This window comes from Phasianus colchicus, chromosome 2 (assembly GCF_987193195.1).
Source record: "Phasianus colchicus chromosome 2, bPhaCol1.hap1.1, whole genome shotgun sequence".
NCBI lineage: Eukaryota > Metazoa > Chordata > Aves > Galliformes > Phasianidae > Phasianus > Phasianus colchicus.
Genome location: NC_143437.1, coordinates 34,146,496 through 34,161,762, shown reverse-complemented (window position 1 = coordinate 34,161,762; position 15,267 = coordinate 34,146,496). Strand labels below are relative to the sequence as shown.

Genomic DNA, 15,267 nt, shown 5'->3' with positions numbered 1-15,267 from the left:
CTGTTACTTCAGACATGTTACTCCCTCAGAGGGACAATAGTACATTCAGGTTCAGCCCTTCCCTGAGCTTCCAGTAAGGTGCTTGCCTTGTATATGGTACTCCCTACTGATAATCAAGAGCGCCTCACTTGCAAGACAAGACGTGAATGGGCAAACCTAAAATGCCTGTTAACCATTGGGTGAGTTCCAATAAGAAAATTCTCCTCTTCACATTGGAAGGAAACAAGAAGTCATACTTCTTGTGGGGAGGAGAAAAAAGGAAGCAACTAAACATCTCCTTTAAGACTTGTCAAATGCTGACAGATGATTCCCTCATATGCTCTGTGCTAGGAGGGACAAGTTAGCACTATATCAGCTCAGTGACAGAGATTGCAGCCTCAGTGGCAGGGGATGTCATCACCTACAGTGACTGCCACTTCTTAACTAAAAACCTCGAGGTGGCCACAGACACAATGCCTGGCACATTACAACATGGGTTGGCAGAGGGGAGGAGGGGGTTTCTCCTCTCTTAGTTGCAAACGCTATGACTCTAGTACAACTTCAGCTGTTGCCCCTCGGCCAACGAATTTACACACTGGTGCCTCTCCACGATAGCTGTAAATGAAGATAAACAGCCATTCTTTCATCTGTGGGCTGTTCAGAGTAGCTTTGATTTGCTCTAAAGAGCTAAAAGGCTTATTGCCTATTTTTGAGGTAATTTATCTTCATTGCTGCATTGTTATCATGCAGCCACATCAGTATTAAAGAGCCCAACATGCCTTACAGTGACAAAACCAGAGAAAAATGGGTTAGCACAAGTCCTAGACTTTGTCTAAGAGAACTGATGGTGATCTCTATACAAACTGAAAAGAAAATCAATTCATTGCTAGCCAATGCTGAAGCCTTGGAGAGCTTGTTGCTACACAGCTCTGGTCTGAAGCAAGACTGTCAGGAAAGATTTGGGACATGGAACAAGAGCAGAGGCACATACCTGACAAAACACAGTGCCCTAATGAGGCATTGTTGAAATGGTTGGTACCTCTTGTAAACTAACATCTCAGCCACGACCAAGTCTTTGAAGCCAACAACTTTCCAGTCTGAAGATAAAAGCAGAAGAGGGTTTAGCAAGGAAACCTGACAGGGCTGTCTCCTGATGGTGGTCCTGAGCAAGCTTCCTCACTCCTGGAAAACCAGGGTGAGAAGAACCAGAAACTATAGCTGGTTCCTCTCTCACACTGGCCTGTAATGCAGCAGGGCCATGGAATCTCACCTCATTTTGGTTGGTAATACTGACCGTCTTTAAGCCACTGAGATTGGAAGGGAAAAAATTAATCTCACTGATTCTCGTATGAACACGAAATTAATGCTTATCTCCTCTAGAACAAGACCATCTGTGAGTGGATTTCATGTTTTATGATATCTGTTAGCATTCATGACAGTTGCCAATTTGGCAGTTTTGGAGGCTGACATCTGCTATTTAACTGAGCAACGCTATGCTGGGCATGACCAGGCAAATGCTCTACAGAGCCCAAAGACCAAAACACACAAAAAAAACGGTGTAAGTAGCATGGAGGTCCTGCCTGCTTTCCCTTCAGGAGCAACTCTGGCAAATGGCAACATTGGTACAGCCCTAAATGGCCAAAAATAGTCAGTCCCCAATGGATGCTTGCCAAGGGAAAAGATTTGCATTCATCTTCATACATGTTTACGGGTGCCTCTTTCATGGAACGTTACTGCATGGGTTTGGCATCCCTGCTTTGCATTAGATTGCAGATTCCATGCCAGCCAACTGGCAACCCAAAGAATACAGCTGTGTGCATTTGGCACACATCCATATTCCCATTTCTAGCTCCTAGCTGCCCAAGTACAGCAGGACGTGTGGGTGTTGGTGTGTGGGACTCCCGAGCTTGCTGTGGAGAGAAAGTCTCACACCTCCAAATATGGAGGTCCTTTGTCATGCGTTTTAAAGGGACCAGGAAATGTCCTTGTCTCATCCCTGCCCCACTTCATTCTCTGAATGACTGCAAACCAAGGTAATGGGGAGGAAAGCAACATTTCTCTATATTCAGTTTTTTAAAAGATGAATTCCTCATTGCAGTTACAATAATGCAGAGAATGAAAGCATAAGTGCAGAAGCCAGGCTGCTCATGGCTGTGCTCCTTCACACCGCTGCCTTCAGCAGCTTTGTGCCACCCACCCAGCATGCTGCTTTGCTAGCTTCCCTGCTGCTTGCTTGAAACTAGAGCACTAAGTCACTCCTGTCTCTTAGCTGGGTGCCCAGGGATAAACTGTGGAGAGTGGGAGCAGCTGCAGAAGATTCACAGCCCTGTTTTTATTAAAGAGCAAACTGTCTGCTCCTAAACTGTATGTGATGGCAACCCCACAATGCCCAGCAAGTTTCACCTCAGGAGCCAAACAAAACACTGTAAACTTCATTCTCTCCTAATTTCCAAGGACAATGGAAGGCAACGCATTTAGGCAAATAATTGAAAAATAACAGTTCATCTTCTCACCCTGCAGTTAGTGACTTGTGCTGCCCCAGGGGGCAATAGTTTGGACTCCTGCCTGCCATGAGTTTCCAAAGGCTTGGAGAATATTTCTGAAGGTTATATATAAAGCCACTAAGATGCTGTGAAATCCACAGAAAAGCTTCTGGAAAGCATCTAAGCCTGCACTTCACAGTCATTGGACTCTTTCTGCTGATCAGGCTGGAACAATGGAAGCACCAGTTCTAGTCTTTTTATATGACAATTAGCATTGCAGTGGCATCAAGTGATCTGCAGAGCAGGAACAAATATGTGTAATAAATAAAAACCCAGCTTAGCAAGAGGGCTTCTCACCTCTACTCTCTCCTAAGACTGCAGTTAGTGCTACAGTAATACTGCAGCAGTGCAACTACTGTACTAGGACTGATTCATTCTGTGAAATATTTATTTATTGCCCTTCTGAACAGTTCCTACCTTGCTTGTACGTGTTGTTACAAGTTTGTTATCCAACTTTTTTTCCACATTTTTGCAACACACACTGGTCCAAGAAGCAGGTTTCCCATGTGACATTAGCCAAAAAATCATTTGAGTTGGAAGGGAACTTAAAAGGCCGTCTAGTCCAACTTGCCTGTAATAAGTAGGGACACCTACAGCTAGATCAGATTGCTCAGACCCTGGTTCAACCTGACCTTGAATGTCTCCAGGGACAGGGTAGCCACCACTTCTCTAGTCAGCCTGTTCCAGACAAAGCATGGCAGCCTCTTCCTGAAGGCTGGGTTCTGCAAAAGCCTCAGACACCCCATGGCACTGCACTGCCAATGGCCTGCAGTAGGGATATTATCTCATTTTGGAATTCATCTCATCACACTGAGAGCAGAAAATTCACTGGGATTAAGAGCAGAGGAGAAACAAACAAACCAACCTTCAATCATCCAAAAGCAATGTCAAAACTAGCTATGAAGATTCACTGATTTATCTTTTTCCCTGCTCAAACAGGAACTTTGTGTAAGATTGACCCATGCACTAAGCCATGTTGATCTCACCATAAGCTCTCACCATAAATCGTGGAGGCCATCACACTGCCTTATCTCACTGGGCTTGTAAACCTTTGAGCTTCAAATTGCCTCCATGACCCCAGAAATTCTTCCCTGGGCAAGGCAGAGGATGCGTTGGGGTTTTGTTGTTGTTGTTTTTTTATTTTTTTTTTAGAGCACACCAACATAACTTCACCCAAAATAACCAAAGTGTTTCAGATGGGCAAGCCACAAATCGATTTTTCTAAGAAATCACAAATCTGGCCACATCCCGATTTTACTCAGATGTGAGGCCATACAGGTTTATGAGGAGCTGGCCCAGTTGCAGAGGGTTACCTTCTGCATGAGCTTCTGCTACAAGAAAATTCAGATGGCTCCAGTGTTGGATGAGGGGTGGGCAGGGGCATAGCTGAGCTGCCAGCTGATGGAAGCATCTCTTCCAGGGCCAGGGTGAGATTGTGGATCCCTTCTGGTCCCAAGCTGCTGCTCTGGCAGGGGCACTCAGGATGGCTGCTTTGAGATGAGTGTGTTTATGGTGCCTAGCAGGACATGGAGACTGATTTCTGAGGAAGAATAAGTATCACTTGCCATCTCCTTCTCCTGCCAACAAATCTGTGTCTGGGATCATCTGCAGGCCCAAAGCAATTTGGGGTTCCCACCATTTCAGTTTGGCAGGGTGCTTGAGGTTTTTCAGAGGAGTTGCAGATGGCACGTGGAATTCAAACCTAATGGCAGATGGCACTGCAGAGCCATGGGTGCAGAGAAACAGCTGTGGTGCAAAGCCAGTACAGTTGCTGTGGTCTTCTTCTGCCTTTTTCTCCTACACTTGCCAAGAACAGAGCAGCAAGCAAAACATTTCTGTGTCACCTCAAAAATGGTTACTGGGCTGTTGGCTCCAGTCAGTGTTTGCGTGTCAGGCAGCACGCAGTCAGCAAGGCACCAGTTTCTTGCAGAAACAGAGGTGGGAAGTTCCAGGTGGCTCCCAAAACACTGGGTACAGCATCATATGAAAGGCTCAGAGCACCTTTCCTCTGGACTATGGGAAACACAGTATGTTCTGAATCTGTCTTGTATGTTACTGCATTACCAAAAGTAAGGAAACGTGTTAGCTGAAGGCACCACATCAAGGAGGAATAATAAAATCCCTTCTTTTACCCCATTGGCTTCTCATCTGGCTGTAGCTGAAGTGAAATAACTGCTCAGCTGAAGGTTTGTCTGAGCTGTGGGCCAGGCTCAGCCAAGTCTGTATACTACCAGAGGCCTTAGCCTACACTGTTTCTGCAGCTCTGCAAACATTAGCCAGAAGCTTGTTAGCAAAGAGCCTTTTTTTGACATGCAGGACAAGTTCAATGGTGTTATTGTGTCAGTGGACAAGGGAAGAAACACTGATGTCATCTATTTGGACTTCAGTAAGGCCTCTGACACGGTCCTCATACACCCTTGTCTCCAAATTGGAAAGATATGGATTTGATGTGTGTACCATTCAATGGATGAGAGACCCAGAGAATGGAGATCAATGACTCAGTGTCCGGATGGAGAATGGCAACAAGCAGCATCCTTCAGGGATCAGTACTGGAACTGGTGATCTTTAACATCACCAATGACATGGACAGTGGGATCAAGTGCACCCTTAAGTTTTAGGATGACACCAAGTTGAGTGGTGCTGTTGACACACCTGAGGGACAGGATGCCACTCAGAGAGATTAGGCTGACTGAGCAGTGGGCACAGGTGAACCTCATGTGGTTCAACAAATCTAAGTAAGTGCAAGTCTTGCACCCGCGTTGTGGCAACTCCTGCTATCAGAACAAGCTAGGGGATGCAAGGATGGAGCACAGCCCTGCCAAAGAGAACTTGGGTGTAATGGTGGACAGGAAGCTGGACATGAGCCAGCAACGTGCCCTTGCAGCACACAAAGTCAACCATACCCTGGGCTGCATCAAAAGAAGCATGGCCAGCAGGTAGAGGGAGGTGATCCTGCCCCTCTGCTCTGCATTCATGAGACCTTTCCTGGAGTATTGTTCAAGATGTGGCATCCTCAGTACTGGAGAGATGTGGGCCTGTTGGGGTGCATCCAGAGGAGGGTCACAAAAATGAAAAAAGAAAAGGAGCATTTCTTCTACAAGAACAGGCTGAGAGAGCTGGGGCTGGAGAAGAGAAGGCTCCAGGAAGAACTGATAGCAGCCTTTCAATACCCAAAGGGGGCTACAAGAAGGGAGGGGACAGACTCTTCAGTAGAGTCTGCTGTGACAGGAGAAGAAAAATGGTTTCAAACTAAAGGAGGGAAGATTTAGATTGAATATAAGGGAAGATGTTTTTTTACAATAAATGCTCTGAGGCACAGGAACAGGTTGCCCACAAAGGTGGTTGATACCCCATCCCTAGAGACATTCAGGTCAGGTCCATCTTCCATCTGCCAGCCATAAAGGCAGTATCCTTGTCTGGTGGCTGGCAGGCAGTCCTGTCCTAGACCTGTCCTAGACCTGGAACCAGCACTCCTCATCTTTTTGATTTGCAGAGGCCTTCTATTGACAGTTTAGTGTACCTTTCCCAGTTCACACATTTTCTTGTTGCGCTACAGGCTGCCATAACAAATAAACAAAACCCAGAAAGGTCAGTAATCAGCACAGACCTACTTGCAGAAAATACAAAATCAGATTTTTGTTTGTTTTTTACAAGTTATGTCACAGTCTCCACTGAAAACACTTGGCAAGAGAAAATAATTATTTGTATATCTGCATTACATTGACCTTTTAAAACATCAGTATTTACTGGTGCCTTCCACTGCAGATGTTAAATTAACATTCCCAGTTTGTAATAGGGAATCACCTTCAGTCAGCATTCCTGTCAGCATGATGAGGAGCATCACTCCACAGCAATGGGCACCTTGATTACAGTTCTATGTAGGGTTTAAGGTGGGTACAAGAATTTTTTCCAGAGCTGGAAGTGATTTTGAAAAAAAGACTATGTAGGGAACTAAATGAGAGAAACTGGATTGCTAAAGAGAAACCAAAGGCAAATCCCAATGGTCCATGGTCACTCACCTTTAGTCCCTGATATCTCCAGGAGCTCAGCTCACAGGCTGCCAGCTGCCTCTCAGTATCACAGAGACTGGTACATCCTCATGCAACGTGATGACTGTAGAAGCCCCTTCCATCCTCTGTTTGGCTGCTCTGTTGCTCAGCAAGTGCTTTGCACGCACTACTGGGATAATCTGCAGTAGCGCAAGGGACAACACCAAGCAGGAACAAGCCAGACCTCAGCCTATTCCATCATCTCACCTAACCCCTCCTACAGCAGGAAGACAGCGCTCTAATAGCTTCATTAGAAACACCTTCATTAAATGTCAACAGGCAAGCACAGGAAAGAGCAGAGCAAAGACCCTGGGGGAGGGGAAGAGTGGAGCTCTACTAATTTTCTCATCAGACACCCTTCTCCATAACTGCCTCCTGGCTTCTGCTCTGAAAGTCAAGTGGAATTGTCAAGAGGAATCACCTGTGATTTAAAGAGAAGCTTTCCTCCAAGAGCTATGTAAAACTGCTACCTTCCTATTTACAGCCTCTGGGGACAGGGAATCAGAGCTACTGAATTGAAGGGGTGGAGGCAGAAAGCATTGCTCTTTTCTAAATTCTTATCAGCCCTTATCTGAAATGCAGATGGGAAACGGGCTCCTTAGCTGTGAATGAAGGAGATCACTGTGTGCTGCCTATCCAAGCTCAGGAGATGGAGGAGAAAATTAAGCATGATAGTCATGTGGTTATCCCCTTCCTCTTCCTCCAGAGGCAGGAGATATTGTGCTTTTCTTTAGGTGTTGGCATCTTTGGAGTTTAAAGGACTTGAGCAGGTTGCTTCAGCCTTGGCTTCTTGCTGGAAGCCCCATCAGAATTTGGTTAACAAGGAACTGCAGCATCTGAGACTACTGGAAAACTTGTGTATATGTATGTTCCTCTGCGTGTGTGTGTCTGCAGCTATATAGAGATATATTTAAAAGAAGGTTAATTGGTCTCCTGGGAGCAATAAAGAATTTGTTAGGTTCCTCTGTGTGAGCTGTGACTGTATGAAGCCTAATTACTGAGCCTGAGTTATTCTTTTTGGAGGGGGAGGGAATCTCTAAGGTCCTTATTAAAACCTACAAAAGTCTAAAGAATGATGGAATTAGAATTGATTGTCCATGTTGATCACAAGCGCAGAGCAAATAAAAATGTTGAACTCACCCCATGAAACACTAATGGGGGTCATATAGGTATGGTTTACACATCACTATTATTGGGAAAAACAGAAATCACTGTGCTGAATGACAGGACTGGGAAATAGAGGACAGCAGATTTTCAGGTAACGTGTATTCATTATGCTTGTGGCAAGAAAAAATCACTCAGTTGTTCTTGTAGGGACCACTTTGCAAAGCATTCATCTCAAATGTATTTTCAGCACGATTAACCTTGTAAAATAAGAAATGAAAAGGCCAACAGGAAAGAGAAAAGAGGCTCTCTAACTTGGGTTTGGTCTGAAATGCCCAAAAGCATTTGGGATGCTTTTGCACTGCTCTCTCAAGGTGGCAGAGACACCGCTTAGGTATGGGCAGTTCACAGAATGCTCCCTGTGTGCTGCAGCTTGGGTTTGGAGGAACTGTAATTGCAATGAGAAAAGCTGATGGTGCCTTTCCATCCCTTGCACCGCACAATCAGTGATGGCAGGACAAAATGGAGAGCTTCATGTAACAACAGCACTGCAGCCAGGCTGGAATGATTGATGCAAGACAGCTGTTACTTGGTTCAGCATGGGGTCTCTCTGCAAAATGTGGCAGCTAGGTGCTGCTGCTCATATCTGAATCAGGAAAAAAAATCCTCATAAGTGGCACAACCAGCACGTCTGCTTGCTTAGCCAACGTGCCTTCATCCCTGGCACACTTGCTTTCTACTGCACTTTCAATATCTTCCTGCAGTCACAGGCCAGCCTTCTCTGCAGAAGACAAGCTGGAGTGGGGAAGCTGTGAGAGAAAACCTGCCAGCAACATGTCCCCACAGCACTAGCAGCCCTGGTGGCAGTGCTGGGACATGTGAGGCTCCAAATGAAACCACTCAATAATCGACTGAAACCAACCAGAACACCTGATTCTTTCCTTGACCAAGCTGAAAGAGATGAAAGTTTTGTGTTAACAATAATGAAAGTGAAGCATTAGTTACACCCCTGCACTAAGGAATCTCTGCAGAGCAGCCCAGAGAAGCAAGGCAGGCAAGAAGTGCTCACAGGACTCTGACTCAAAATCCTGAGCCTTGTACCAGCCTAAGGCCAACCAAGCAGCTTGCATTGTTTGGGCAATGCTGATTGATTAGACCTCATTGCGGCCTTCCAGTACTTGAAGGGAGCATATAAACTGGAAGGGGAATGGCTGTTTATGAGGGTGGATAGTGATAGGACAAGGGGAATGGTCTTAAACTGAGACAGAGGAGGTTTAGGTTAGATATCAGGAGGAAATTGTTCACACAGAGGGTGGTGACACACTGGAACAGGTTGCCCAAGGAGGTTGTGGATGCCCCATCCCTGGAGGCATTCAAGACCAGGCTGGATGTGGCTCTGGGCAGCCTGGTCTGGTGGTTGGGATCCTGCACATAGCAGGGGGTTGAAAACAGATGATCATTGTGGTCCTTTTCAACTCAGGCCATTCTATGATTCTATGACTGGGCATATGTCCCCTACAGCTCTACTCATGGTAGTACACATACCTTCAGGATGCTCTGTAGCTTTTCTCATCCGATGCCAGGTAAATCTGACCCTCTCCTAGTACCTGTCTTTTCCTGCTGCTGTGCTTGCACCATTGTGGTGTCCTGTACCAAAAGGCAGTGCTGCAGATGTGTCTGCATCCATAAGAGCTGGTGGGTATCTCCTGCTGTATAAATCAATGCACCATCTTAGCTCACACACTGAAGTTCTTTTCATTTACAAGTCTTAGTAGTAGATATAGAATTATAAGATAACGCAGGTATCATCTTTACACTAAGACATACATTTCAAATATAATGTGTCCTTTTAAAACCAGAAAATAGCTCTAAAAGACTGAGCACCTCTCACATTTCCTCATTGTCCATCAGTGATGCCATGGCTTTGTCAGAAATCCCAATAAATGCAAAGGTCTGACCTCTCTCCCAGACAATTTCCTTTTCATAATAGCAAGAAGACCCAACCAAGCAGTGAATTTCTGTCAGGATTATTGCACTTCTTGAGTGGCTGATACGACTTGGCCTCTGGCCTCAAGCCATGCTACATACTCCAGAAGTGCACTGCATTTCATAGGTTATTGCTTGCATATTACTACCGGGCAAGTGAACACTCCATACACTGGAACAAATTCAAATGCCTTGAAAAGAGATATCTTCCTCAGTGTTGGCATTCTTGTGCTGGGGCTGTAAATTATGCCCAGAGTGTTCATTTTCTTTTTAAATGTGTTCCCGTCTCATAATAATTAATGGTGTCAAGTGACTGGTGTGAAGAAAGCCTGACTTTATAACAACTACAGATTAATGAAATAACAGTCATGGCTGGAGTAGCAGCAATAAATTGTTGAGAGGAGAGACACACCTGGAGCGATATTTTCAGGGGCCTTAAATTATCTAGGTTTCAATGTTCCTCATAAATATTTGGCTTTTGTTAACATTTGTTTCTGTGTTAAAAGTGGAAGTCAGCAGCTCTGGTAACAGCAACTCCCCTGTAGATGAGTGTGGGCAAATGGAGCACATATGCTTTCCAAGAAATGCTCCTCTTCCCCAGGGCTGATATCCTGGTTCAACGGATCTCTGTAGGTCTTACAGCTTCAACACAAAGTCATGTCTGCTTGGTGAGAGGGAGAAGAAAGGAGATGTGGAAAAGAGGGAAAAAGACATATAGTTGGCCTGATAGAAACATGGAAGTGAATTTTCTTAGAAGTACAGTTAACCAGTGCCATAGAATTATAGAATCCTTAGAGTTGAAAGGGACCGTTAAAAGTCATCTAATCCAACTCCTCTGCAATAAACAGGGACATCCACAGCTAGATCAGGTTGATCCGAGCCTGGTTTGGTATGCTGGACTGCTCACATGCTTGAGCCCCAGTCTTCAGCAGCAATTAGGGTGAGCACTTCCCTGCTTGAGAAGAAAATCCTACTTAGTGTGTACTACAGTGCCTATACTCTCGAATTTGAAGTACAATTTGGGGAAAGTGGGCACAGTAAAACCAAACTCTGAAGGCTCAGAAAGGTCTACAAACCACACCATGAGCTTCCTGAGCACGTGCTCAGTGCAACTGTCTGCGATGGAGATGCAAATGTGATGCCACACTTCTCTTTAGGTATTTGACTCTGTAGATTATGGAGGTTCAGAGGCAAGCAGCACTTCTGTGCACTAGCAGAAGGTTTGGCTTCAGCCCTAAAAGAACTTCACAGTGACACAAGGATGCTTTCACAACCTAGTCACCCTAGAAACCAAGTCATCCTCATTGTATATTGAATGCAGACACATACTGCATATATAAATTCACCTCTAAAAATTCAAGATGCAATTTAGAATATTGGGAATCTTTTAAAGCGCAGTGGATCTGGCTTTTGGAAGCCACATCTAACGGGAAGTCAAAGGGAAAAATATGATCTCTCTACTTATTTTTATGACTATATCTTGAAGTGCTGGCATACACCAGCACAAACAATTGACTAGTCATCTCAATGAAATTATATCATTTTGTTGCAAATGAGGATGGGATGTGTTTCTCAGTATTTATTATCAATTAAATCATGTGTTGTAAATGGATAATCAAGTGTTACCATCTAAATTAGGTGTCTGGTAGAAAAAAACATACAGCTGTGTTCTAGTCAACAAGCATAAGACGTACGGTTTGACTTTGTGATCATTCAGAGATAACAGAAAACATACAGAAATCAATACCTAGAAAGCATGTGTGAGAAGCTCAGCAGGAAGTTGTGTCCTATATCACTGAGATTCTGATTTGATTCTCAATTCTTCCTACCTTCACTGGTGTTTGGATTTAAGGTTCTGGTTATTAAATAGAAACAAATTAAATTTATCCTTGCTTTATGTTTAAGTTTGTAGTTTTATCAGCATGTCTTAAAAGCAAATATTAAGACTTACTCACTACCATTTTGACTTGTAGAAGTTAAATACTTTCTGAAAACATCACATATTCCTCCAAACCTTAACTCAATCCAGAAGATAATAGAGAAAAACTAATAAACACTAAATATTTTTGTAAAGAAAGTAGGACCTGATGAAAATATACCAAAACCACTGGGAAGTTTCCTAATGTAACAAGAAGAATTCCGTATTCTTTCTCCTTGAATGTCTTGTTTTCCAGATTGGGGTTTTATTCAGTGTACTTTCATGATGGCCTCACACTGTTCCTTTAAGTCCATCAAGGCTTGCATCAGGCTGTGATCTGTCCCATGGGTCACTTTCATAATATCATAGGCCTGGAGAAGAGAACAGAAGGGGACAAGTTAGAGGGCACGGGGCACGGATGTAAGTGCCAGCTCTCAAGGTGGGGGCTTTAGTGCATGGCACAGTATCTTAAGTATCTCAAAACTCATAACAATTTGTCTCTGACAAAGAAGGAAGTACTGGCGCATTATTCTTAGATGTTAAATCCTTGCTAATGTATTGCACAGAAGGATGTTTAGCATAGCAGAAGAAGGTGCTTTTGCACTGAGGCATGAAGGCAATTTTAAGATTGATCACCTATGGCTCTCAAGGTTTTGATACATTATTTCAAAAATGACTGTGATATTTATGTGATATTTAGTAGCCACAAAGTCCTATAAGTAGAAATGAATTGTGCTTAACAAATGGAATTAAGTGCTCAGACTATAAATGGAGAAATGATGCACAGCTTCAAACAAAAAGAGTCTTTGGAGGAACAAATGAAATTCTACTTCAAACTTCTAGAGATGGGCAAGCACATGGAAATTCTGTCATCACTTATTTTTGTTTTCATTTAGCTACTATTTTAGAAGAAGAGGTAGGTGGCAAAATGTTGGAAGAACAAGTTGAAATAGCAGTCAAAACAAATCAGTGTGCAAAAAACTCTACAAAGTTAACTTCTGAGCAGCACAATGCCTTACTTCTACATGATATAACACTGTTAAACACAACAAAGGAAATTCTTCACGTTCACTTTCTTTAGAAATGCCTGTGAAATGTTAAACAAAATCAGAAATCCTCAATTTTTGCGAATTTTTGTTTTAGGAGAAATAAAAAAGCCCTTCATGTTTTGCAAAATATTTTCAAGACATAATTATATTCCCTGAAAAGATTTGCTGAAATGCTTTTAGTGCTTGTTTTCCCTAATTTAGCATGTTAAGAAAATGCTGTAAACAGTAGGCCCTTATGTGTATTATAGTTGAGCATAAAGTATTAGGCTACACAAGAGCTTTATAAATATAAATAATGGAAGAGTTGGAATAATATAAAATTATATATAATAATATATATATATATATTATATAAATAATATAATATAATGAAATAATAAAAAAGCAGTAAGAGCCAGTCCTTACCTGTCAGAGACAGCTTGGATAGAGAAAGATAAACACTGGAATGGTGTAGGAATGCCTGGATGGTGCAGAGCAGAACAGCTGAAGGTTGGAGCCTGTGCATGCTGCTGTGCAGCACAATGTAGCCATAGTCAGGCAAAGCATGGACCAGATAACTCCAGGATGAAATGGCAAGGTGTATTGGCGGCCATAGATCCAGACACATTTGGTATTTGGATGGCCTGGTCAAAAAGGTGATGGACCTATTGTGAATGGCCTGTGTTAACAAGCTGTGCATTTGGACATGTCTGGATATCAGGACAAGCATGCCAGGTCCCAGCTCGATCTTCATCCCATATACAAGACAAAAGCCTGGTGAGTAGTGATGGTCCTGAGCAACCTGATGCACAGCTGGAGATGTCCGTGATGATATGTCTCTGTTGTAAGACAAAATTTCCTAACTTCATGCCTAACCTTGAGATAACACTACCATGGCTGACTTCTCTCTCATCCGCAACTGTTCGTTTCCATTTCCTTTCTTTCTTCAGTATGGCAGATAAATGTACCCAGTCTTTGTTGTTCTGTCTCCTTCAGAGAGAAAATCATACTCATGCAATATTCTATCCTATACACTGAACTACAAGTAAGAACCAGGCTGTACTGAAGTCAGAATAACAATGACTTCTGTAATCCTGAAGGTACACTGGCATGAAGTTATGTAGCTAATTTTTTGCAAAGATCAGCACAAAATTTAGAATAATTTCACCTCCAAAGCAAAGACTTTTTTTACTGAGAATGTATAAAAGGTATGGAGAAATAAGCCAACTCTCTGATACCCCTTACTCTCTAAATCTTACAGCTAACCAGCAGAGCCAAGGCTGAGCAGAGTCTTGTTCTTGCATCTGAGAGGAAGACCACACACGCCACAATTCTAATTATGAAAAACTATAGTGATTGCAAGGCAGCAGCAGAGGCCGCAGCATCATCAACCATACAGTCTCCCTGAAGAATATAAAACCCATTAGAGTAGTGGTATGACTGTTGCTCCATGAATGCAAATGAAATGCAGCACAGTCGTTTTCTCCTGATTTGCATTGGGATGGGATGGGATGCCCATTGTCACAGCTCCCTGCAGATGCAGGATGGCTCCACTCCATCACAGTGAAAGCAGAAAGCAAATGGCCATGAGCTGAGATGGCATAAAGTGAAGGCTGACACGTAAGAGAGAGTGTTTCTCCTTGTCTCCCTGTTGAGGGGGGCCCTTGTGAATGCCGGCAGAGCTAAAACAAAGCCAATCAGTACTGGGCTGGTAAACATTTCAGCGTTTGAAGTAAACACCTAGAAGAAGGGAATTTCTTTGTTGTGAAACCTGGGAGGGATTTTACTCCTCTTCCTGCACTTTTTGCCTTCATACCAGGAATTACAAGAAAGGTAACAATGTCGTACCTCCTGCAGGCCTTCACGAGGCAAGAAAATCATGCCCATCAGCTCACAGAAGGATAGAGACGCTTGCTGTGAGGAGGCAGGGGTCAGAAATCAGGTCCAAGCCTCCCCCCTTTACCTTGCTTGCCCTCACAGAGTCCAACTGCACTCAAGTTATGGGCAACCAAAGCAGGGAGTTTGCAGTGCTATTATGGTATACAAAGACACATAGCAAACATCGGTGTTACTGAGTGCACTTTGGTAAAAAAACCAAAGGGTTCTGCAATTACAGTGGCTGTGCTAGTGCTTCACTTCCAGGCAGCAGAGAGAACAGCAGTACAGGCTAGGCTGTACAGCCATGTGTGAAGGTGCATGGGTCCTGCACATCTGCACATCTGATGCAGAGGGGCTGTCAAACCACAGCAGCTCTGCGGCTGTGCCTGATTAAACAGGATTTATATGAGTGAGGTGAATTTCACTCAGATCTTGATTCCTCTGCAACTTCCACATCCTTCTCCTTAATGCCACACTGAAATTAGTCTGACGAGGGCTCCAACAGGGTGCTATTCAATGTCAGAGTGTATTAAGAAGAGTAATGAAGCAGAGAAGGCAATCGAGTTTCTGCTCTGAGCATGTGGCATGCTCTGTTGACACATCTAATCACAAAAGACCAAACTGTGTTCCGATATAACTCCAGGACATTATCTGAGTTATATTAGGAATCACATCCTTTACTCACAACAAACTGGGAATTATATTTTGCTCTAATTTGTTTCAGAGTAGACAGCACTGAAGGGAATCAGCTTCAGTTCCACTCAAAGAAGCACTGTGACCCA

At 43.6% G+C, this 15,267-nt stretch overlaps 1 protein-coding gene across 4 annotated transcripts in view; it reads right to left on the bottom strand.

Annotated features, from left to right (window-relative positions):
- Positions 1–354: 354 nt before the first annotated feature.
- SMYD3 (SET and MYND domain containing 3) overlaps positions 355–15,267 on the bottom strand; it is a 371,581-nt gene continuing 356,668 nt past the window's right edge. For 2 of the 4 annotated variants that reach the window (XM_031592877.2, XM_090135324.1), the window contains exon 12: positions 355–11,950. In XM_031592877.2, the coding sequence (XP_031448737.2) occupies positions 11,849–11,950 (102 nt within the window). In that variant the 3' untranslated portion in view covers positions 355–11,848. The remainder of the gene's footprint in view (positions 11,951–15,267) is intronic. The other 2 variants (XR_016464163.1, XR_016464164.1) reach the window with 2 other exon arrangements.